The 25,693-nt window shown below is 42.2% G+C and overlaps 1 protein-coding gene across 2 annotated transcripts in view; it reads left to right on the top strand.

The window, feature by feature from the left end:
- The first annotated feature begins 1,043 nt into the window (after positions 1-1,043).
- Positions 1,044-25,693, top strand: part of GALNT7 (polypeptide N-acetylgalactosaminyltransferase 7) — a 210,518-nt gene continuing 185,868 nt past the window's right edge. Inside the window, exon 1 of one of the 2 annotated variants that reach the window (XM_036765346.1) lies at positions 1,044-1,250. In XM_036765346.1, the coding sequence (XP_036621241.1) occupies positions 1,125-1,250 (126 nt within the window). In that variant the 5' untranslated portion in view covers positions 1,044-1,124. The remainder of the gene's footprint in view (positions 1,251-25,693) is intronic. The other variant, XM_036765345.1, reaches the window with a different exon arrangement.

Genomic DNA, 25,693 nt, shown 5'->3' on the forward strand with positions numbered 1-25,693 from the left:
ATTGCCTTTATTTGCAGAGTGAGAACGTGACATAAAAGGAAAGGAGGATGGTGGAAACATAGACTCGCTTCCATCTCACTCATGAAAAAGTGAAATACCAGGTTTTACAATTGAGCCTCTCCAGCCGGCACAGGCAGTCTCATATTTGCACAACTCACCTGGGCCTTTCAGTTACAAATCCACCTCCTTAAGGAGCCGGGTGAAAAAGCGAGAACAATCAATAAGAAAAAATCCTCGGGGCTATAAATCAGCCACGTGGAGCTGCTGCCGCCGCAGTTGCTCTAGACTTCCTGGTTTCAGGTCTTCCCTACCGGGGTTTTGGGGCGCGGGGTTACTGTAGGGAAGGTCATAGCCCAGAGTGGGCTAGCCCTCAATGTTAAAACAGGAGAACCGAAAACCAGCGGCTTCTCCCTGAAGAAGTTATTAATAATCCTAAGAAGCGGAGTAGGGAGGGGGGAAGTTTTGTGTAGCTGAGAAACTCAAAGGCGCGGGGCTAAGACTGTGTCATAACCAGACGCCGAGGGAAGAGGAGTTGGGGTGGGGAGCTGAGAGGGCCCGGGAGAGTTGGGTGCATGAGGTCGGGGAGCCCGCCTGCTGGCTAGGAGAAGGGGTCGGCTCTGCGCAGCGGAGGATCGAGGGTGGGCAGAGCTTGGCACGGCTCGGGAAGGAGGTTGGAGGGGGCGCGTCCGCGCAGAGCCCCGAGACTCGCGTTTGTGGGGGCTGGAGCGGCGTAAGAGAAGAACCCGGAGAGCCAGAAGCTAGTAGAGGAGTTGGTGCCCAAAGCCCCGGGAGGCAGCTGTAGCGGCGGCGGCGGCGGGCGGGCTACTGGGAGGGGGCGGCAGGCGGAAAAAGAGTTAAGGGAGGAAGGTGGAGAGCATAGGGGAGTTCCGGATCTGGGAGCTGCCAAGGGCAGGCAGGGAGTGAGCGGGGCGGGCGGCAGCGGTAGCAGGGGAGGAGGGAGGGGGAGGGAGGAGGAGGAGGAGTGCAGCCCGAGGAGCAGGGCTGGAGGAGGGAGAGGGGGGTGGAAGGAGGAGGGAGGGAAAAAGCCGTGGTGGTGGTGGCGGCGGCGGCTGCGCTGGGGCTGGTGTGTCTCCCGCTGCTGCTGCTGCTGCCGCCGGAGGAAGATGAGGCTGAAGATCGGGTTCATCTTACGCAGTTTGCTGGTAGTGGGAAGCTTTCTGGGGCTGGTGGTGCTTTGGTCATCTCTATCCCCCCGGCCTGACGGCCAGAGCCCGCTGAACGGGATGAGGGTGAGTGACCCGCGGCGGGGTGGGACCTGCAACTTGTGCGGGGGTTAGCTGCGTATAGCGGGAGGAGGGGGAGGCGGCTTGGGGGGGGGTCTTGGAGAGGATCTGGGAAAGTGGGTGGTTGTCCGCCGCAGCTCCGCAGGTGGTGCTACTGCTGCAGCCGTGGAGGCGGGGGTGGGCAGCTCCGGGGGTGCCCAAGCCCCCCGTGACACCCCTCCCTCGGAGCACACCCAGACGGTGTGCAAGCATCGCCTCCTCCTCTTGTCCCTGCCCCGCCCCCCTTGCCCCCCCAACCTCCCCGCTCTTCCCCGCCCCCGGATTTCTCTAATGACACGGGGCGCTGCTGCTGCTGCAGGGGTAGCGCCCGCCGGGGCAGCTTAGCTGGGGGGGGGGGGCGGGCAGGGTAAAGAGGCGGTCGGCGTTGGCAGCTGCAGCTGCACTCCCGGCACCCAGCACCCTCTCCCGCGCCGTCCCGGCCCCGGCGCGAACAGGAGGCTGGTCCAGGCTGCGGCCTGCGGCGGCGGCGTTTGCAGGCCTGAGACGACGGGGAGATGCTGCCGCCGCCGGGGTGCGTGGGCCGAGCCCCTAGCTGGCCGTCGCGTCCCGCTTCCCAGATTCCCGGGCTCACGTTCGGAGCCCGGCGCCCCCCGCTGCGCGCGCGCTCCGGGGAGGGGGGGAGGAGGAGGAGGCAGGGTTGTCGCTGCTGCTGGCCGTGCAGTATCCGGCTCTTACAGCCCCGGCGCCCTTCGTACCCCAGACCCAGCACTCCCCGCCCGGGAGAAAAGGGATGGGCTGTCCGGACAGGCCTTTTCCTCCCTCTCTTTCTCTCCCCCTTATCCTTTGAGGAGGGCGGGACAGCGGTCCTGGGGATGGCGGGAGGGGGAGCTTCTCCTGGGCGCTTGCAGCCTTGGCCCCAACCTCCCTCCTCGCTCTCCACCCTAGGTCAGGGCAGCTGTGGGTCTTTGCTCCCGGGGTGAGCCAGCTTGGGTTTGCAAAGGGAAGGGACCGGACTGGCTGCCTGTGGGGGGTGAAAACGCGACCCCGTCCTCCAGGGCTGCCTTGAGGCTAATTTACTGGAGGCGTATCTTGTTTGTTGTTGTGTGCATGTTTTCTTCCCATTTCGATTGGGAGCTCCTTGAGGGCAGGGACCTTTCTCTTCGTATCCCCTGCACCTAGCTCAGTGAGTGCCACACAGTAGGCACCTTGTCGATGCTTGTTGACTTGATAGACCCGGGTCCGTCCGATTTTCATCTAACTCCCAGCACTGACTAGGAGTGGAGCTGAGCTGCTGTCGTGTCCTGGTGACACATTTGTCTGCCCGGCTGAAGGCGAGAGCGTTAGCTTTAACACTCGCTTGCTTTTGAGGGTTTAGTCAGACACCTTGAAACATTAGTTACAGAAATCGGTGCTCTGCTTGGGAGGGAGCTGCTCTTCCCGCTGGTCCGTGCATCTAGTGGGAAAGTTTATAGCACGTGCCTGATGCATTATGCTGGAGCAGGCCATTCTGACCCCTGCAGCCCAGCTAGCCCCTTTGGATGGTTCAGGTCACCTAATCTGCTGACCTGATAGCGTAGTTAGTTTGATGCCTTTGAAAATGCGTGGCCAGGCTGGGCCATATGGCCAAGAATAGGGAATTCAAGCCCTTGTCCCCATCCAAAAACCAGCTGCCCCTTGCAGTAACCCTCGATTACCCTTTGCAAAACCCCTCCCCTCTCCCAGAGCCTCAGGGGCTTCTCGGCCTGAGTAAATTGAGGATTGGCACTGTGGGAGTGTTTCTGGAAAGAGGACCTTAACCGGAGGAAAGTGATTAGGAGAGGCAGAGGGTGCCATATTTTTAAAAAATGTATTATGACACTTGTATTAGATCTTCTGTTGACTTCCAGAATTTTATCTTTAAAGGGAAATTGGGTCATGATGATAGACAGTCTGCCGTAAAAAGATGATAGATGTATCTTCTAAGGTGAGGAGTCAGGAAATAAGATACGGATTTTAAATTTAAATAAATAAAAAATAGAACATTCGTTTGCCTCTTCCTGCCACTAAGGCTTAAGACATGAAGGCAAAGTTAATGTCCTTTTGGTAGGAATTCTTAAAAGACTGCAGTGGAATCCCTTTATAATGTTTTAGGGGGAAAGCATAACAAGGAACCAAAACCCACATTTACTAGCTGTTCCCCAAAAAACAAGCCCTAGAATCTGCCTTCATTTCTGAAGGGCATAATTTTATAAGCTGTTTGCCTGCTGCCTTCTTAGCCAAAGCAGCGTTCGTTCTGCATAGACCCATTGGTCAATCAGTAAACATTTATTAAGGGTTACTGTGTGCTGGTCACTGTGCTAAGTGCTGGAGATACCCCCCCCCCAAAAAAACCTCAGAATATAGTTCCTGCCCTCAAGGAGCTTACAGTCTAATGGGGTAGTAATTGAAATAGTATGATGGGGTTGCCATGTGTCAATATGTGGAACTTATTTAGGGATGGTCAGAAAACTTAGGGTTGGACCCTGGAGCTCATTCAGTCCAATTGTTAAAAAAATTTTACAAATGAGGGAATTGTGACTGACAGTTGGTGAAGTGCCTTGCCCAAGCTTGGGTTTGAACCCAGGTCCTTACTCCAAATCCTGTTTGCTTTCTATTATACTAGCTTCCTGACATGATTTGACCCTTGGCCAACCTGAATCTGTAATGAGCTTTGTAATAGAAGTTGAGTGGGCAAGGCGGATACAGCATACTTTCTGAACCACTTTCAATCCTGGTCTTTCCAGAGGTGGTATAAATTCAGCTCTGGTTCCTAAGCTCTTTTGAAAAGTCACCTTATTAAGGATTAGTATAACCTTTTAAGTGCTGATTTATGGTGACGCTAATAACTGTTTAAGTAGAATGACTCCGCCTCTTAATCAATGACACACCTTACCCAATAAGACTGATCCTTCCATTCAAGGTGTAATTTCTGCATTTCGCCAAAGACACCAGCTCATTAAGCCTTCAAAATATCATGAAGATTAAAAAAAATTGTCTGAAAAGCTAAAACCCTTCAATTAGCTGTCCATTCAGTTACTGTGAACTGCAGATGCAAGCACTTCAATTGTGGGGAGTCATGGCATCTTGAGTGAAGAAACAAATGTATTTTCCCTTTTCCCCAAAGAAAGTTGGTTACTATCATTTATAAAAGCTAACTAGCCATTATGGCTGTAGCAGTGCCAAGGATAGGATGGCAAAATAATTGAATTTAAATAATGCTTTAAACTTTTCAAAGTGCTTAGCACTGGGCTTGGAGACAGGATTTGAATTCAAATTCCATCCTTGCCACCCTATGAGTGTGAATGTCACTTAGCCTCTCTGTCCCTGGGTTCAGTTTCCTTAGAGGAGGGAGGGAATTGAAGTAGATAACAGGATCATAGCCTTATAGGTGCAAGTGACCTTAAAAAGTTGTATGTAGTCCAATCCCATAATGTTATAGATGGAGGAACTGAAGTGTAGAGAGGCAAGTGTTCCCATGGTTGTGCAGGTAGCAAGTAGCACCCGTGGGGTTTAAATCCACTGCTTTTCCCACTATAATATGTTTCTTTCAAATGACCTCTAAAGTCTGTTACAGCTCAGTCTATTAACCTCTGTATATTTTCTAATTTGAGCCTCACAAAAGCCAGTTAGTTGAAGTAGGTGTTAGAGATTTTATCTTCACTTTACAAATGAGGAAACCGACTCAGACAGTGACTTGCCTATAGTGAGACAGGTAGTAAGTCAGATTTGGGATTTCAACTGATCTTACATTATGCCTGATACATTCTCTCAAGAATCCCTGTGATGAATTCCTGAAAGTGAACTTTGAGTTGTATGCCTGTGTCCTCTGGATGTGTAGAGGACAACAGCTGCCAAGGCTACACATCTGGCAGTTTTACGAGTGTGAAAAATTCACTTAGAATTATTAAATAAATAAAAGTCCTTCCCAGGCTGACACCGGCTTTAGCCCAGAGTGAATTATTATGGTTGAGTTATAAGACGCTGAAAATAGAAGTTTATAATGGAAATGTTGACAGACCTTCGACTTCAGCAGTTCTGCCATTATAAATTGAGTAGCAGTGAAGTTACAGTGCTAACTGATGTTTCCTTCCATTTGCAGTCGAGGCTCCTTTCTAGCAACTAAAAGTATGTAGGGTCAGATATCGTGCAGCTTATTCAGTAAATACCCTGAGTTCAAGATCATTTATGTGATAAGAGAGCTAATAACAGGTTTGAAAGGAATACATGGTACTCTTTCTCATTAGAGATGGATCAACTCTCAGTAGTGCTAGTAAAGTTCAGATTTTCAAAAAAAAAAATCCTTTGTTGGATAATGTTCAGTTGTAACCTGAAAAACTCTGACCTTGACCCTGACATTTTGTTTGAAATGGAAACTGCGTTAAGACTTCTTGGTGGCAGAGCTGTTGCTGGTGCAGTGTAGAAATCGGGGCTGTATCTTTTCCCAGTGCCTGAATTATCACCACTCTCCTTCTAGTTCTCCAGGCCTGAAATATTGGCAGTTTTTTGGATGCACACTCTAATGTCCCTTCTGTATATGTGTGGCTAGGGATCTATAGGTTCTTCTCTTCTGAATGTCTTAGATTTGTTTCTTCCATTACAATCTGTTGTTAACTACCATCTAATTCCTACCCTTGTTATCTCTTGCTTTCATTACTATGGTAGTCCTGCCTCTTAACTCTTCCACTCTAAACTATCACTGTTCACCGGTGCCAGAATAATCTCCCTAAAATATTGTCCCTAGCTTGCTTAAGAACCTTCAACCTGTACCTTTTCCATTAAAGTCTGAATTCCCCAGTTTACCACTAAAGACCATCTAGCTTCAGACTTAGCCACTTTCAGTCAAGCCAACCTTTTTCATCATCTTCCCCTCTCCCCTTCTCCATAGCTCATACTCACTCAGATCTTGACCTTGGCTCATACTCTTCTTGCCTTCCTACTCTTATCCATCAGTTGACATTCTTCAAGGCTCAGCTGATTACTCATCTTTCATGATTATTCTGAATTCCTGGATGTGTGTGTGTGTGTGTGTGTGTGTGTATGTACGTGTACACAGAAGTTTTCTCATGGTTTTTATTTGCCTTGAACCAAAAAGAGAGAGGAATCATGCTTCTTTTATATCCCCAGTAGCACAGCTCCAGGCACATAGGTATGCATTTTAATGTAGAATGAGGGAATTGCATTAACTTGTGTCATAACTATTTTCTTCCCCCAACTCTTGAATATAGAAATCATCAAATCAATACTAGAAGGTACATTAAAGATGGATTTGTCAAGTGATTTAAGCCACTAACACTAGGAATATATGCATTATCCCATTTGATTCTCATAGCCGCCCTCTGAGGTAGGGTAATACAGGCCATATCACTATTTTACAGATAAAGAAATTGAGGTTCATAGAAATTAAGTGACTTGATCAGAGTTGCCCAGATAAATGCCAAAGACAGAGCATGCAAGCCCAGGTTAACTGCTGACACCAGGTTTCATGCTCTTGTCTATTTTTCAACAAACCTCCTCTCATCTGGTTTTTTAAATTTGTACTTTTCACTGGAAAATTCCATTTACTTGCATTTGTGTTCTGTCAAATAATCAGACAATATTTAAAATAACTGTGGGCTCATAATAGATGTCCGATATATTTTACTCAAAAAACTTGTTAAATTAATAAAATTGCATAAATTAACCTCTGTTTGCCAGGCATTGTGCTGAACGTTGGGAATATGAGTATAAAAGGAGACACCTGTGCCGTAAGAGCTTACATTCTAATGGACAGAGAGTAGACGTAGGAAAGTGGACTTTGAACATCCTAGGATAGCGATAGGCCACCATCTTGGTGAGGAAGTTGACAAGGAAAACCCCCAGGGCGTTGGTTGGTGACTGAGACCCTGCAGTTGCTTCTGGGAAACTAAGTGAAGGAGTCACCTGTCCACAAAGAATGAATATTTAAATCAGTGCCTAGGATCTAGATCTCTAGATTTTAGAGAGCCATAGAGAGGCTCGAGTGATTGACTGGCAGTTAATTGCCAAGCTTTTTCCAGAAGTACTATTGATTTGATTATGATGCCCAGCACCAGGTGATAAGTGATGGGATGTTGCACGTATGGACAGAAAATGACCTTGGTGGGTAGCTGGGGGGGATATAAAGGTAAAGCGTAGGCTGATGTTTAGGGCCAGCTCACAGAGGTAGAGGACTAGTTTATACTTACTTTAGTGCAAAGATAAGTGTATTAATTTCTCCAGGGACTGGAGACATGGATCCTAGAGGTCCAACATGGAGAGTGTTTGCTGGTCCAGGTGCAGAGAAATTGATAGTGAGTTGGCCTGGGTGGACAGTTGTATGGGGACATCGAAGTGAATCTCCACGTTCCTTAAAAGCTTCCAAATTCTGCCATTTACATAATACCGTATTTTCCCATTCTATCAGAAACCAAGTACATCTTAACAAATATATTTTCCAAATAGTGACCCAGGGATAGATACCAGTTCATGAGCCTCCCTTTTGTATTGGTCTGTGACTATCCACCTTGCCTGATATTGTTCATCTACTAATAAACTAAAGGTTAGGAAGAAGTCTAACATCATTATCCTAGACTACAATTTGGTTTAAATAAATAAGATGCAAGTGATGTCATGGCAATACATGAACAATTGAAAAAAGACTGGTAGAGGTGAGTGGAAAGAGATTGGAATAGCCACCAAAAACTGGCTTCAAAATCAGCAACAAAATGAATAAAAAAATTACCAGGCTAATGTGAGAAGTCACCATGCCAGGTGAGCACAATCCCAGGATAGTGGTGGTGTTGGGGTTAAAATGCGGTCTGAAGCCTGGTAACCTGCAGCATGGAAAAATAACTCAAAAAAATTTGGGAGGCTTAGCAAGGACTAGAGGTGAATGAGACATACATAATTCAGATATTGATTTGGTTTTGTCTCATTAATTTGTTCCAAAGAAGGGGATCTGTGCAGAGGAAGGAATGAGTTAGTGGGTGGGGATAGTGATTTTTTAAACAGCATCAATAGATTTTTTTTTCATAAAAGTTCAGGAGACACAAACAGGGCAATTTGCTAACTGCTTTGTTAGATTTAATATACAACTAAAGAAACAAATTACATAATGGAATAGGTTCATATGCAGTTCTTTTTTGTTACTTATGCTTTCAAATGTTTGTGTTTGATTAAATTCATAATAAAGAAATTTAAAAAAAAATTCTGATTTCTAATTTGCTTGAGGTTTTATCATGAAAAATAGACAGCAAACAGTGCCTTTTAAGCATATACTGTATCCAGCAAACCTTTGATTTAACTTCAATAATTGTAATTTATTTAATAATTTACATACAATAATTATGTAATAATTTATCCTCAATAGTTAACCCGCCAAGATTGACCTAAGAGTGATATGGGAAGCAGAGGAGTAGAGTGAAATTCAGTATTGAAATTGATCAAAAGACCTGGATTCAAATCCTGTCACTACCTTGTGCAAATCACTTAACTTCTTTTAGCCTTATCTGTAAAATTGGGGAGTGGGATGCTGATGCTGGTGTTCTAGATCAAAGGTTTTCAACTTGTCTTTTTTTTTTGGTATCATGAGCTCCTTTGCAGTCTGTAACCTATAGATCGCAGAATATTTTAAAATGCATAAATAAAGTAAAGAAGCATAGACTTACAAAGAAAACCAACTATATTGAAAGCCATTTATCAAAGTATTAAAAATATTTTTAAAAAAATATTCTTGGACTCTCAAAACATGAACACAGACTTCAAGTCATCTAGATATGGTCTTGAATAAATGACTGTAAGAGGTTTTATGATTGTGTAAGTAAAACTAATGAATATATCCGAAAAGTGCCACCTGAATTTAAAGTTATTAAAAGGGTAGATCGGGGCAACTAGGTGATGCAGTGGATGGAGTTTAGAACCTGGAGTTTGGAGGACTTGAGTTCACATCTGCCCTTAGACTCCTTAGTAGCTGTGTGACCCTCAGTCACATAACCTTATTTGCCTCAGTTTCCTCATGTGTAAAATGAGCTGGAGAAGGAAAGGGCAGACCAATCTTTGCCAAGAAAATCCCAAATGGGGTCATGAATAGTTGGATTCGATTAAACAGTAACAAAAGGTATAGATTTAGGTGTATCGTTCCCTTTTGGGGAGAGGGAAGAAAGGAATAGTCTCAAGAGTCTAGGTGAACTTTTATCTTTGTGTAGGAAACACATAAAAGTCACAAAATGACTTTAAACTCTCCTTCCCCCTCTCCTCCCCCGATCTCTGATTCTCCTCTAGAAATAGTTATCATCGGACCTTAAGCAATATTCTAATTCCCATCCCCTTATGTTCTGCATTTTTTTTTGTTCCCCATCATTCTGCCACTTCTTTGATTTTGGTGGATAAGGATTTCAGTGTCTCTTGGAGGAGAGGTTAGAAGGGAAGGGAGTGTAAAAAGATGTAGTGAGAAGTTGATAGCCATACACAAGAGTAAACGTTGGCTACGATAGTAATAATTTCCCTCCCTCTTTTAAAAGGACCCAGTGTGTCCAATGGTAGCCATCTCTAACGTGGGGAGGGAAGGAAAAAAAAGAAATTTACATGATAACTATGATATATTTAAAAGGAACAGCAAGTTGTACATAATAGATTTGCAGTTTCATGTGCAGTCATTTTTTTTTATCATACTATATTAGGGAAAGGCTTGTTTTATTCCATAAATTAAAAATTAATTAAATGTGGAAAAAATAAGGAGGACCCAATTTGAGCTTTTGTTCTTGTGCTAACTGTGTTAAAATGGGTAGGAGGGTGGGGTTTGTTATGGGCCTAGGGAATGCCACCACCATTTTCAAAGCTGCAGCTCATATGGCTTTAGAGTTTTCTCAGTGCCAAAGGCACCTGGCCCATATAGTACCCAACCCACCACCTTAGCCTCATTAGCCCTTGCTTGTCACTTGATCTAATCAACTAGAATAACTATCTCAGCTGATAAGGAGGCTGATGAGCAGTTTCACAGGCTTAAAAAAAAAAGATTATTGAAGATTTTTTTGAAAGCTGTAATTATTAGGAAGTAGTTTTAAAAGAACTAATCATTTTTCAAAAGTTTCCCTGTGTAAGTTACATGCCTGAGCAATATTATCAGCTGAGGCACCTGGCACATTACAGGTAGTAGTGATCTTTGGTTTCCCGTGTGGATTAGATCTCTTTCATGTGCCATTCAGCTTGCAATGTGACGCCTGGTGACTTGAGTTTCTGTGACCTGGTAAAAGCCTAAAATTTAAGGTTGGGGAAAGATCTTTTTTTAGAAAATACGAGGCAGTTTTTAACTTAAATGTTACTTGACCCATTACTTAAGAAGGAGAAAGAAAATGGCAACCTTTTCCACTTAACTAAGTAATCAAAATTTTATTTTTCTGCTATGAGATTGTTGTGATCCCTTTCTCCCCCTCCCCCCTCCTCAAAGGGGAATAAGGCACCTAAATTAATTGTAGTAAAACTCTGTGCCCCTGAAGGTACATGGGGAAACATTTAACTGCAGCTACTGAAAGCTTAAATCCTGTTGAAGAGGAAAATGCTCTCGTTTCTTTTACTAGACATCTTGAATATTTGAAAATATTAAATGTTCCCAATTCCTCTTCCTTTATAGAGTCGCTTCTGGGTTTTCCAGCCTTTATACTGTTCTCAGGCATTGCTTCTGAGAAGGCATTTAAACATGCCAATAGGGAAACCTGATTCAGTTCGCTGAGTACCAGAACTGGTGCACTGAAACTTGAAGAAAAAATTAACTTTGCATTATCTAATTAGGCTTATAGAACTGTTGCAGAACTCCCTTACTTCCCAAATCTAGAAGGTACAATTAAATTCCATATTACATCAATACCATCTAGCCTGCTAATAGGCTTCCAAAGCAAAATGATTTGAATATGTGATTGCCAAGGATATTTAAAACTGGATGAATTTAAATTAAATTATATACCGTAGGGAACTGTGCTGTATGTGACCGGACTAAGTGATAACCAGTCATTTTGTATACTTCCTGAGTTTAAGAATACATCAGGCTCCCAAGAGGTATATTATATATAAACTCTGTGTTTAGCAATCATCTGACTTGATTTATGTAACGTTAACTTGTTATGGTTCTCACTTTGGAGGGAAAAGGAGTTTTGTCTAGTGGTATTTAGCATACATCGGTGGCCGTATCCTTTAGTATTTCAAGGATATATAACCTCATCGATGTGTCAGTCTGGCACAGCTTGTAACCCCTTTATCATTTAATAGATGGTCTTACAGAGTTTCTGGGGCCAAAACATCGATCAACTGGTCTGTGACCAACCTGACAATGATCAATTCTGAACTCACCCTTAGCTGGCCCTTGGACAACAGAGATGTAATTCATCACCGTTGCCTGTATGCAAAGCTTTGAACTTGGTAGGACCATTCGAAACTTGGAATTGTCTGGCTGTAGTGTTTGAAAATAATAGCTGAGATTAATATAGTGCTTTAAGGTATGCCAAGCACCTTCGATATATTAGCTCACTTGAGAATCCATAGTCACTATGTGATGAGGCATCCGGAGAAGCCATATAAAAAGACAAAAATATGTGCTGATTAAAATGTAAGAATGGCTTTTAAAAGATAAAAAAGATGAATTGTATAAATGTTAATTGAGAAATAGCACACCTCTGTGTCACTCCCGGGATGATACACTGGGTCTTGTCAGCATGGCTGTTTTTGAAATAGCCTGCCTAGACTACACCTCTCCTGACTTCAAGTTGTCTCATATCAAACACTTGTTCTAGGATAAAATCCGGTGGAGTCTCTTGTTTCACAAGCAGGTGTTCTCTTTGATGTGAGCAAGGTATGAGGAGCTTTTACAAATGGGCACAGGCCTAATTACTTCTTGGAATATTTCCTTGCATCAAGAATTCAGCCGTGCTAAAGGACCCTTAATATAAATTTTCTCAGGAGAACTTGAATGTGGAAAGACAAAAATATTAGGGAATGAGGCAAACCCATCAATTTAGTGCCGATGGTCAATGGGTTGTATGACTTTAAGAAAAAATTGTTTTTATTGTTCATTTGTGTCTGACTCTTCACGACCCCATTTGGGGTTTTGTTGGCAAAGCCACTGGAGTGATTTGCCATTTCCTTCTCCAGTGTGTCCTCAATTTACTGATGAAGAACTGAGAATGTAATTTGCCTGATGTCACACATGTAGTAATTGTCTGATGGTGGATCTGACTCCAGGCCTGATGCTCTATCCACTGAACCAAATTGATATCCCTTATTTTAACACTTATGTTCAATTAATTGTGAAAATGACATTTTAAATTAAATCTTTACTCTGCCCCATCACACTGGCCGGGTTTACTGAACTATCATAAATCAGTAGGCATAAGTGAATATTGAAAGCCATCGCTCTTCTAATATGTGTATTAGGTCTGAACATGAAAAATGAGAAAAGGAAATAGTTTGGGTGGGAGGAGGGTATCCTTTGCTTGCCTTTGAGCTCTGCATTTTATAGACAATTGAATAAAGAAAGCCCTCTACTTAAACTCTTACAAAATACATTGGTAGATGGAAAGACCATCCTGGTACATAAAAAAACAAAATCCGGTGGAACCGTGGGATTAGCAGTGGTGAAATATATATTTATGGACAATGACCTAATTTATACAGAATGAGTTCTGTGGTCCCTTGACCAGATTAAATAACTGTATTTTTCAAGACTTTTGGCCCACTGGGAAACAATTTTGATGATGTTTTCAAGGGCGGTTAGCTTCTAACCTCTCAAGTTTTGTACTGTTGCCGAGGATTCAGGCACACAAGCCCCCATTTGGGGGTCCCAATAAGAACAATTTTTCAAAATTAAATAACCCCCCAAAGAATTGTGCTTTCAGGCACTGTGGCAGCGTAGGCCATATACTTTGTAGGATTTGCTACCTCTACAATCTGTGTCATGGCTTTCAGTCTCTTTCGAAAGAGAGCATTAAAAAAAAAAAGCAGAACACAACAATAACCCTCTTCAGGTCTCTCCTAACTCTTGCCAGGGTGATTTAAAATGAATAAAAAATCCATTAGATTTTTGGCAAATAAGCTATGATGCTATCGTTCCACTCTCTCAATTATGGTACAGAATAAATGACTACAAAATGGTTTTTAGAGTAATGGAATGGAAACGACGGAAGTCACATTGCTTTACACATGCATATTTTTTCTGCCGGAGTAAATTGTTTAGTTTTTGAACTTGGAGAAGATTGACAAAGTTGGAAGACCCAAACTGCGACCTCTTAAATGCCGTATGATTTAACAGAAGTGGTGGTAGAAATGAGGGTAAGACCTACCTCCCTATTCATCATTTTAGTAAGAGCTCTGTAATAACAACTCCCGTTTAGGTTGTGCTGATTGGACCCTTCCAACACTTCCATGAGGTAGGCGGTTCATCCAAGTAGAATTACCCTGATTTGAGGGTACCCTGCTTTGAAATAGAGAAACTGAGGCTTCCAGAGGTACAGTGACTGCTCAGGGTTACCCAAGACATGGCAGAGATTTCAGCACTCTCCCCACCACACTATCCTGCCAAAAGAAGTAACTTTTATCCCTAACGTTTGTCAGAAGGAGTTTGCTGGGGATTGTGTCTGTCTCATGATTCATTCTGGAATAAGCTTGGTTCTGCGGTCTAGTGATATCATAAACGCTCTGTTCGTGAAGGTATTTTTTTTTATCCCCAGGGCAAGGCCCATCTGGGATGTGCCAAATATTATTGACTCCTGAAAATTCTCCAATTTGGGAAACCCAATAGCATAATTTATGGTGATGCGTGGGGACTGGGCTCTTGTTCTTTTGTATTAGGGGTTCTTAACCTGAGGTCCATGGACCCCCAAAGAATCTGTGTATGGATTTCGGGGGGGGGTCTGTGAACTTTTATGGGAAAAACTTGAACATTTTTATTTTTGCTAACCCATAACTTAAAGTTAACATTTCCTTCGAAGATTGTGAATGTAGGCAACAAAACATTATTCCGAGAAAGGGTCCAAAAAAGGTTAAGAACCTTTGTTTGAGATAAACAGGCAGCTAGGTGATAAGTGGATATGTCCCTGGATCTAAGATTGGGAAGACCTGAGTTCAAATCCAACCTCAGACACTCAGCGGCTGTGGGACCCTGGCAAGTTACTTAACCTCTGCCTGTTTCCTCACCTGTGAAAGCACCTACCTCCCAGGGTTGTTGTGTGGATCAAACAATAGTATTTATAAAATATTTTGTAAGCCTTAAAGCACTATATGAATGCTACTACATTATTATCATCATTATTATCAATAGCATTTTGCACAAAGCAAGAATTAAAATGCTATATTAATGAGTTGGATTAAAATACTTTTTATCAAAATGGTTGAATTCTTCCCCTGCCCCAATGTCTTGTGTGCATATGCTAGAAGCGAATTTTTTTGGTATCAAATTCCTTGAACTTGAAATATTTTTTAAAAGTTATTTTTCATGGGTGGTGGGGATGACCAATTTATGAAACAAGTATTTCTCAGAATATGGATAACTCGATATTAAAGTTTAAAATATAAATATCTATAAATACACAGGCTGTACCAGTATACATATATGTGTGTGTAGATGGATGGGGTGGATGCATAAAAGGATAGGTAGTTTTATAACTCCAGTTCTCATTGAAATTGAAAAGCCTTGAGGCCCTAAGTGTTGCAGTTACAAATGGAAAAAGCTGCCAGTGCTGCCCCCAAAGTGGGGTGAAGTCAGTCCACGCTGAGGGATGATGTTCAGTATTGTTTTTTCATGCGGATTGTTTGAACATTCGAGGAAGGTTTCAATTAACCTGGCTTCCTCTTACTTTCCGTGAGCTGCTGCAGGATTCGTGCCAGACACCGTTATTTGAGCAGTCAGAGGCACAGCCAATGAATGATAAGCTCTGAGAAATAGCTTTGTAAGGGGGCCCAGTCTTGTTTCGTGCGGGGCAGCTGTCCTGTTTGACCTCTTCTCAATTAACTAGGAACTGCAGAGAAGCAAAGGAAATGTGGAAGGCTTTGCTGTGTCTTAACAAAATCAAACCAAAACCAAAAACCCCCTACCTCCTTACAGTGTGTGCTGCTTACAACGCTTATCCTAGTTTAGAGACATTCTTGTTGGGCTAATCTGGAGCAGTCCTAGGGAGAGAAAGCCTGTCCTGTGAAGTGAGCATTTCCTGCTGGCGCACAAGTCTGATAAAATGCTGAAACAGTAGCTCATGGGAAGCTATTGGGAGTGAGTCCTACAGAGTACTCGTTTTTATTATGGAAAATGATAAACATTGTGGACTAACTGAGCTGTGCCAGATGTTCTGTGGGGCACAGTATGTTTAGATTTGTTTCCTAGATGAAAAGTAGAATCTAGTCTTCCTGGCTCGATCTTTCTCCATTAGCTTAAATGCGATCTAATTCCTTTTGGGTTGTTGGGCTTTTTGAAACAGAGTGTTCATCTCTCCTTTTGCTTAGGCCCTGCCTTCCTTTTTTTGATTGATTATGGGGTTTGATAATTGTAATCCTTCCCGGTGGGTACTCAGTGTAAAATGGCTTCCTTCAAGGCTTTTGTTTTTGTTTGAAGATTGCATTTTACGTACACGTTGATGGTTAGAAACCAAGCCTGGCATTTGGGCAAACAGCGTGTTGCCTCCAAATCATGAGACTCACTTACTGCACAATTTTCCAAGGCAGCTAGCTGGAGGAGTTGCGTTTTCTGAATATAGCCACCTTTGCTAATGAAAGATAACTGAAGCTCTTCAGCTGCCTTTTTGCTTTATTATTTTCCTAAGCTGGTGCTTGTGATGGGCCTATACTCAGTAGAAAAGAGAATCTTATTTCTTAAAAAAAAAAAAAGTACCAATAAAACAGTTATTTGTAGGTTAGTTCTGACCCAGTTGTCCATACTAATTCTCTCTCCCCCTGATTTACCACCACCAACCATGCATTTGGGAGAAAAAAAGAAAAAAAGCTTGTAAGTGGAAACACAAGTCTTAAACCATCTTAAATCTTAGACAGATTGAGTAGCAATCAGAAGCCCATTATTTAAATCAGGAGTTGTTAGCCGTTTTTGTGTCACGGACCCCTGGGGCAATCTGGCATATGAACCCCTTCCCAGGATAATGTTTTCATTCTTTTGTTTTAAATGTTTTTACATTTAATTTTCAGTTTATTTTTTCTCAATTACATGTAAACAAAAAATTTTAATATTTATTTTTTAAAAATTGTGAGTTCCGTATTATCTGCTTCACTCTTTCCCTCCTCTCCCACCTCCTTGAGAAGGCAAGCAATTTGATATACCTTATACATCAGCATAATGTTTTTAAATGTATAAAATAAAATAGGTAAGATTAAGAAACCAATTATATTGAAATACACTAAAACATTAAAATTATATTGAAACCATTCAGTTATATTGAAATACACAAAACACACACACACACACACACACACACACACAGGTCATGGTCCCCAGATTAAAAACCTCTTAAGCTCAGTTGTTGTCACTGAATGCTCAATGGTCCCATGAAGTAAGTAGACAGACCAGCATTATAATTATTTTACAAAAGAGGGAAACTCAGGTTCAGATTAAATGATTTTTCAGAGCTCCAACTCAGATAAGCTGACTTCAGATCCATATGGTATTGGGTGTTTCTGTTTCCTTAAGTCAGAGACTCTTACATTTGGAAGAGGCCTTAGGGGTTTGTGTAATCCTGTTTCCCTTCTTTTCAGAAGCATTTTCCATAAGATGGCCGTTCAGCCTCTGCTTGGCCATTTCCATTTGCAGGGAAGTCACTTTTCTTTTTTCCCAACTGCCTACTCTATTCTACTGTGTCAGCTTCACATACTAGAAGGTTCTTCCTTATAAATTCAGTATTGATAGTCAAGGTTGAGAAAATGTTCTGTTAACATTCGTGGATTCACCTGCTGTGTCAGGTGCCAAGCACAGGGGGTACAAGGGCCTCCCTCAAGGAGATCACTTTCTGTGGGAGAGACAACGCATGCACATAGAAATACATAGTTTTTTTTTTTAATACAAGGTAATGAAGGGGGTGGTGCTGGTAGGTGGGGCATTGTTAAAGGGCTAGTGTAGAAGGGGGTATTTGTGCTGACTTGCGAAGGAAACAAAAGATCCTAGGGGGTAGCCAGGAGTAGGAAGGAACAAACAGCATACACATGGAAGGCTAACAAAGCTAGTGTGGCCAGACTATAGAGTGCATAAAGAGTAATGAGTAATTACCCTGCAAAGATAGGTTGGAGCTAGGTTGTGAATGATTTTAAGAGCCAAATAGAGGAATTGTATTGATCCTAGAGGTAATAGGGAGCTAATGGAGATTAATGAGCAAGAGAGTGACATGGTCAGAATGGTGATTTAGGAAAACCATGTGGCAGCCTTGGAGTGGATACAATGGAGAGGAGGGATATTAATTAGGAAGCTATTGTAATTTTCCAGGGAAGAGGTGACCTGAGGAGAGCTGAACTGAGGCTATGGCTGTGTGCAGAGAAGGGATAATTATGTAATTATATATAGTATATTTCATATAATAACATAACAGATAAGATAGCTTTGTGGACACCTTAACAACCGCTTGGATGTGTGAATGTGAGGACTCAAGGGTGGACTCCAGAGTTGTGAACCAGGCGAGTTGAAAGATTATGGCAAAAAAAAAAAAATTAAAAATTAAGAAGATTATGGTGCCCCAGAAATAAGGAAGCTCAAAAGAGTTTGGGAAGAAAAATAACGAGTGCTGTATGTTGTTTAAGACACCAGTGAGATATCCGATGGGTGATGTACAAGGCACTGTGCCATATGCTTGGGCAGGTACAAAGAGGAACAGACAAAAAAACAAAAAACAAAGGAACAAACGATCTGTTTGAGGAAATAAAATATGCCCACAAATAGTGACATAAAGCGGAGATGGTGCTAAGTGACATAGGGCATTTAAGAATAAAGGGATCTGGGTGTCTGAAATATGGAGAGATCACTTTTCTTAGGTGGGGAGGGTGGTGGTGGTGGAAGGGGAGCCGGTATCAGGGAAATATTCCAGGGAGACTTTCTTCTGTTAAGTAAAAATATGCCTCCCTGGAAGCTTCCCACTGCTTCTGGGCCTGCCTAGGACAAATATATTCCCCCTGTAGATGTTTGAGGGAAGCTCTCATTGCCTTGCTAAGTCACAGTTATAGCTTCTATTTACATAGTACTTCAAGGCTTTCCTTAAAATGACCCTATGAGGTAAGGTCATAAAAGTATTATCTCCCCTTTGAAGATGAGGACACTTAAGTTCAGAGAGATTTTATATAACTGGCGTCAAGTCCAGGACTCCTAATTTCAAATTTAGTGTTCTAGATTATAAACTCCTTGTTATTATGGGATTATATCTTTCATCTTTGCATCACCAGGATTTGCTATGGTGTCCTGCCCATGAGAAAGAACTGGGTTCAGATTTGGCTTCTGACACCTTTCATTCAGTGTGAGGTGATCATGGGAAAGCCACAACCACTCTGAACTTCAGTTTCCGTCATTCATAAGAGTGGCTCAGCGGTGCTTGTGATGACTGCCTTTACTGAGAGTCAGTGGTGTGCTTTTAGACTTGGGACTTGCGGAGTTAGGGAGACCTGGTGGGTTCAAGTCCTGTGGGAGACACATGCACGGGTGTGTTACCCTGGGCAGGTCGCTGAGCCTCTTATTTCCGCAGGCCACTTCCCATCTACATTGGTAGAAAGAAGTCCCTCAAAGGGAGCTCCCAACGCTGGTAAAACCACAGAGATCTAGTCAAAACAGAACCCATCTTACCTCAAAGGGTTGTTGTGAGGCTCGGTTGTGCCAATGTACAATTAATATAAATTGTTTGTGTGCCTTAAAGTGCTGCGTAAATATCAGTTATAATTTATTGTACGTTTATTTGAATTGAATAGGCCAAGCCCAATTGCCTAAGGTTCTGGAAGTGCTTCTTTAAGGTTCACTATGAATTATTTAAAAAATAATGATAGAAAGGAGAGACCAAGAATCTAAAATGTCTCCATTTGATCAAGCTCCTAATTTCTTGTAAAGACTGCCTTGGAGACTTCTTTTTTAGCTCAGAACCCCGTGACTTGTGTTTTTCCTGGCTGATTTAGGATAAGGGTATTATGTCCAAATTTAAAAATGAACGTACTAGTAGAGATGACGGACATTTCAAAAAACAAAATCCCAACAATCATGACCCCTCGCCGTAATGCTAATTTGGTTCGGTGTGGATCTTATTGCTAGGGAGATAGGACTCAACCTGTCTTTGGTCAGTAGCCTTTGGGTAGGGCCAACAAGAGCAAGGCTGGACACGCTCTCTTCGCTGCTTCACAAAATCGTACCCCAGCCTTCTAAAAAGAGTTACTGTCTTCAGAAGTACCTAATTCACCACCTAGTAGAAAATTGAGAACCCTGAGCTTCAGAGGGAAGGATTCAATCTTCCAAAAAAAAAAAAAAAGCTAGTGTTGTCTTTCTCTGAGGAAATTTCCCCAAGAGCTAGGGTGATGTGGTAGAACTGGCCAATGGAATTTGGGGTTGAGCAAGGCCTCAGGCGAATAACCTCCTTTCTCTGAGACTCCATTTCTTTGTCTTAGAGATGGGAAGCGTAGAGTTATTTCATAGCACGAGAATATCACTTAATGATGATTTTGTAAAAAACCACTTAAGAGCTTCCTGTCTCGAGCAATATAACGAATTAAAGTGGAAGTGATCTTTATTTAGGAAAGACAACAGAGCTCTTCAGCTTATGAGCACTAAATATAAATCTCTATATTGTGGGGGTGGTTACCAAGAACAAGTACAAGTCTGTATGACTGAAAAGCTCTCGACTGTCTGTCTCCTTGCACATCCTTAGCGCACTCCAGTTTCTCCGTTAACTCAAATATAACTGGTTAGCCTTTCTTTCTTTTTTTTTAAATTCATTTTAATTTTATTTTCGGTTCCAGATGCTCTGCCTCCTGTCTCCCCTGACCCCTACCCATTGAGAAAACAAGAAAAACAAAAAACTGTTACAAATATGTATAGTCCAGCAAAACAGATTCCCGTATTAGCCACATCCGAAATATATGTGCGTGTATATATGTGTATGTATGTCTGTATGTAACTTCTGTCCCAAAGCCCACTGGTATAGTTGATGTTGGAGATGAATTCCCTGCCCTGTGTGAGGGACCCTATCCCTAGCTTGCTACACTAGAGACTTTGGGCAGCTTCCCTTGGGTAAGATCTAGAACTTTCTCAGTTGAGCCGACTTACTTTGCACCAAATGGGAAGAGCCACTTTACTCTGTATTGAATGGTCTATATCCTCCTATGTATACCTTCTCTAATTTCCCTTTGGCTAGTATTGGATAAATGAGTTTCTTTGCTATTCGCTATCTGTATTTGTTGAGGAACTGGTATTTGGTAGCAAAGAGGACAAGCCTTAGATACAGAACTTGGGATCCTGCTTCCCCATTCAACAATGAAAAGAGTGATCCGAAGTGAGATTGAACCTGAACATATACCCTAGACTAACAAAAGCAAGCAGATAGATATAATTCTAGCCTGGTACCTTCTCTCTTTCTGAATAAAGCAGAGCAGTCTCTGGCCCCAACCTCCTGTTCCCTTCCCAGAAGGAAAGACAGTCTCCCTTGGAGAAGGGTAGGAGGGAGAAGAGGCTAGAGATGTCTATTCTGCTGTCTTTTGGAACTACAGTACACAGTGACGGCTCTCCATATGCATAGGCCCCTAGGGACACAATGGAGACCTCCAGCTCTTCTCATGCCACCTTCTTCCCAGAGTCTTTTCCTTCAGCAGCCTGAAGTGGGGTTCGCCTCACCCATCTTCCTTCTTGAAACTGAAAGCCAGAAACATTTAAAGCAACTAGAAGCTCAAAGACTGATTACAACTGAAGCAACACCTGCCAGCTCCACCCCACCCCTTGTACTGGATGGGCCACATGGGAGAGAGAGTGGGCTTTGGGACAGGGGTTACATGTGTATGTATTATGTATGTGTGTACATACATAATGCATACGTGCATATTTTGCATCCTGAGCACATCAGCTCTCTATCTCAAGGTGGATAGCATGTTTCATCCATCATGAGTCCTCTGGATCCGTGGTTGGTCATTGTATTGAACAGAGTTCCTAAGTTATTCAAAGTTTAATACTATTTTCTCTGATGAGACCATAGACCTGTTGAAGTTCAGATTATGAAAACTCAAATCATTTTTCTTAGTAGGAATTCTTGCATAATGGGAAGTTTGAAGAAAGAAAAAAAATAACCCACAAATCTAAGCCTAAGCCCATGGTAGTGAATTCAGGCTTCCTGGAGAAAATTAGTTGACGTTGATTATGACACATGTAGTAGGAAAATAGGAGGGTATGTGTGTGTATATGTAACTGGGAGAAGAGAAGTAGGTATCAGCCAGAAAGGAATGCCTCTTAGAATCCTGGAATAAGTAAACTTTAAGGACTCTTACAGTGATAATAATAGCTAGTATTTACAGAGTGCTTTAAGGTTTGCAAAGTTCTTTTAAAATATTATTTCCTTGGATCCTTACCACAACTCTGGGGAGGCAGGTACTATTAATAATAATTTAGGTAACTTGTATAGGTAAGTGCTATGATTATCCCCATTTTTAGATGAAGAAACAGATTGATGGAGGTTAAGTGACTTGCCCAGGGTCACATAAGCTAGTAAATGTCTGAAGTTGAATTTGTACTAGAGGTATTACTGGCTCTAAGTCCAGTGCTTTATCCAACTGAGCCTCCACTCTGCTCATTCTACGGAAGAGGAAATGACTGTCCTAAAGTCACGATGCTGATAAATTGATTAAGCCAAGATTGGATGCCAGATCTCCAGATACCCAGGCACTAAATTTAGGTTCATTTTTTGTTGTTGTTGGTAGGGCCTAACATCACCGCCTTCCATTTAGGAGACAGTATGACCCACCCAGGCCATCAGAGAGGGAGGACCAATTCTGGGCCTCTTAGCTGGTTAACTTTCGGACTTTCAAGTTAAGCCAGCTCAACAATTTCCTATAAGCCCTTTGACACTATTTCCATCCTTATCTGGGTGGACCACATATCCTGTTTCTATGACTTAAGCTTTTGACCTTCCAGTTCCCTTTCTCTGCTGGGCTCCTGTAATGGCCCCCCATGAAGATTCCATTCTGCATTATGGGTTTCTGACCTTTTGCCTCTAGGCCTCTCAGACTAACTCAGATTTTTGACCAATCTGATTCTGATCTCTGCCATGTCACAGACAAACCCCTTACTCCTCCCTTGTACACTGGATGAAAGTCCTGATGGTAGACAGCCAAACTGGAAGACTCTCATTCTCGAACATAATTTTTTTTTAAATTTAAGTAGAATTTTTTAAAAGTAGCCATGCACATTTACATCTCCCATAGAAACTTATGCTTGATTTTAATTTTGTTGTATTATGTATTACCACCTACTCAAGGCAAGAGCAGACTGATTTTTTAAAAACTGTGGGCAGCTACATGTCTCTATTTTTACAGTTACAGAAGTGTACATTGTGGTGCCATGGATAAGACATTGGCCTAGGAGTTAGGAAACTTGAGTTCTAGGCCCAACTATAGCTTTATGATGTACCAGCTCGCAAGTCTATGACTAAAGTTTTTTGTTGTTCAGTCATTTTCAGTAGGGTCTGACTCTTCTTGACCCCATTTGGGGTTTTCTTGGCAAAGATACTGGAGTGGCATGCCATTTCCTTTTCCAGCTCATTTCATAGACGAGGAATCTGAAGCAAACAGGGTTAAGTGACTCCCTAGGGCCACATAGGTAGGAAATATCTGAGGCCAGATTTGAACTCAGGAAGATGAATCTTCTGTCTTGCCCAAGGTCCTACAGCCAGTAAGTGTCAGATGATTGGGATTTGTACCTCCGACTCCAATGTTCTTTTGTCTTTCTCAACGCTCTAGAAGTATTTTCCAAGACATGTCGGAATAGGATGTTCTCAACAATGTATTGTGACTGGTCATTGCAGCTGTGAAATGGTGCAAGGAATGGGCGAAACATTGAAAAGATAGAACATGCATGCATTTAGGGAGCTGCAAGTTTTTGCACTTCGGTTTAGAAATGTTTTTCAGATTTATTCTCTGCCTGTCCTCTTTAAGAAGGAGACAGTAGCTCTCCCAGCTCAAATGATATTTTGGCAATGTAGGGGTTTGAACTGATTTTGACTGTTCTTTCATGTAGAAAGTACCCAACCTTGAGGCAGGGAGCCAGAAATTTTCTAACTGGAAGAAGAGCTCAGCTCTGAAGGAGTTGTTTCCACTGTGGACTTTCTTCCTCAACCTTTACCCTCACGCATCTTACAGTGTGATTTCTGCTTTAACATATTTGAGTGTATTGAGCTGCTTCTCCTCCTTAGTGAGCAGGTGGATCTCTCTGCCAGGAAGTTAATTAATGGGTTTAGTCACTTCTCAAAAACTATATAAAGTAGAAACTGATCCTGGCATTTCAGCCCACCCCCACTCCCCATCCTGGCTCCAAACTTCCTTTTCAGTCTTATCTCCCACAGGTCTTTCATATAGCCTCTTTTCCAGACAAGCCATACTACTCCTCAAGCCCATGCTAATCCATAGCCTGCTCTCTTTGTTCCTTGGGGCATGCTGGTACCACGCAAGTCACACAGGCTCTCTCCTTGCCTCTTCCCCACCATCTCTTACTGCTAAAATTAATTAGTCAGTCAAGTTTATTTATGTGCCAAACATTATGCTAGGGATACAAAAAAAAAGGCAAAAAACACAGCCTCTTCCCTTAAGGAGAGACTAATGGGGGAGACCATATTCCAAAAGTTTTAGTGCAATTAATTAGTTTAATTTATTATTATATATATATATATATTAATTAGTATGTTAGCTTACTATGGATCTAAGACTTTTGGAGCACTGTGTGCTCCAATTAAGTATATATTATGTTATATATTAATTAGTATGTTAGCTTACTACTGTTCTGAGATGTGTGTGTGTGTGTGTGTGTGTGTGTGTGTTCATACTTACAAGATACTAACAGAAGTTAGGTGGCACAGGGGGATAGAGCATTGAGCCTGAATTCGGGAAGACCCAAGTTCAAATCCAATCTCAGATAGTTAACAGCTATGTGGGCAAGTCACTTATCCCCCTTAGCCTCTGTTTTTTCTGTAAAATTGTTATAACACCTGCTTCCCCAGGGTTACTGTGAGGATCAAATGAGATAATATTTGTAAAATATTTTTGCAAACCTTAAAGCACTATATAAATGCTATCTCTTTTATTATTATCATTATATAGAAGAGATAGAAGATTACCTTAATTGGGAACACTCTAGCAGCAGGGAGGACCAAGAAAGACTTCCTAGTGGAGTTTTTAAGGAAGCCAAGAATGCCCAGGAAGTGAGGGAGAACAGGATTATACATGAGGCACAGCCAATGTAAATGCATGGAGAGAAGAGAGGGAGTATGGTGTGGAAGGAATAGCCTGCCTGGATCACAATGTGTGGAGAAGAGCAAAATGTACAAAGTGGAGAAAGGTAGAAAAGGGCCAGGTTTATGAAGTGCTTTAAATGTCAAATTCAGGACTTAACAACAGGGAGCCACTGGAGTTTGAATGAGGAAATGTGACGCGGTCAAACCCAACTCAAGGTCTTTCTCCTCCATTGAAACCTTAAGAACTCCCAGGATCTGAGAGTGAACTCTCCCCGCTGAAATTTGGTATGCCAGTTTGGGTTTTACATCCATGATAGGGTCCTCAGTTGAGCTGAAACAGGGCCTCAGAGGTCATCTAGTAACATCCCCTCATTTTATAGAAGAAATGAGTAAAGTACAGAGAGAGGTGTTAAGGGACTTTTTTGGGGTAAGATAGGAAATTAATAGAGCTGAGATCCTTTTCATATTCTATCTTCTGTTCTGACTTTTCACAGATCTCTCCTCATGCATCACCTTTTTTTTAGGGGGAAATATTTTTATTTTGGGGGGGTATGCAATTTTTTAAAAAAAATTTATTTCTTTAGTTTTCAGCATTGATTTTCACAAAAGTTTGAATTACAAATTTTTTAACCATTTCTACCCTCCCCCCACTCCAAGACGGCGTATATTCTGGTTGCCCCATTCCCCAGTCAGTCCTCCCATCTGTCACCCCACTCCCCTCCCATCCCCCTTTCCCTTCCTCTCTTGTAGGGCAAGATAAATTTCTATGCCCCATTGCCTGTGTATCTTATTTCCTAGTTGCATGAAAAAACTTTTATTTGTTGTTGTTGTTGTTTTTTTTTGAATGTCTGTTTTTAAAATTTTGAGTTCCAAATTCTCTCCCCTCTTCCCTCCCTACCCACCCTCCCTAAGAAGGCAAGCAATTCAACATAGGCCACATGCGTATCATTATGTAAAACACTTCCACAATACTCATGTTGTGAAAGATTAACTATGTTTTGCTGCTTCCTA

The sequence above is a fragment of the Trichosurus vulpecula genome, chromosome 6 (genome assembly GCF_011100635.1).
Source record: "Trichosurus vulpecula isolate mTriVul1 chromosome 6, mTriVul1.pri, whole genome shotgun sequence".
Lineage (NCBI taxonomy): Eukaryota > Metazoa > Chordata > Mammalia > Diprotodontia > Phalangeridae > Trichosurus > Trichosurus vulpecula.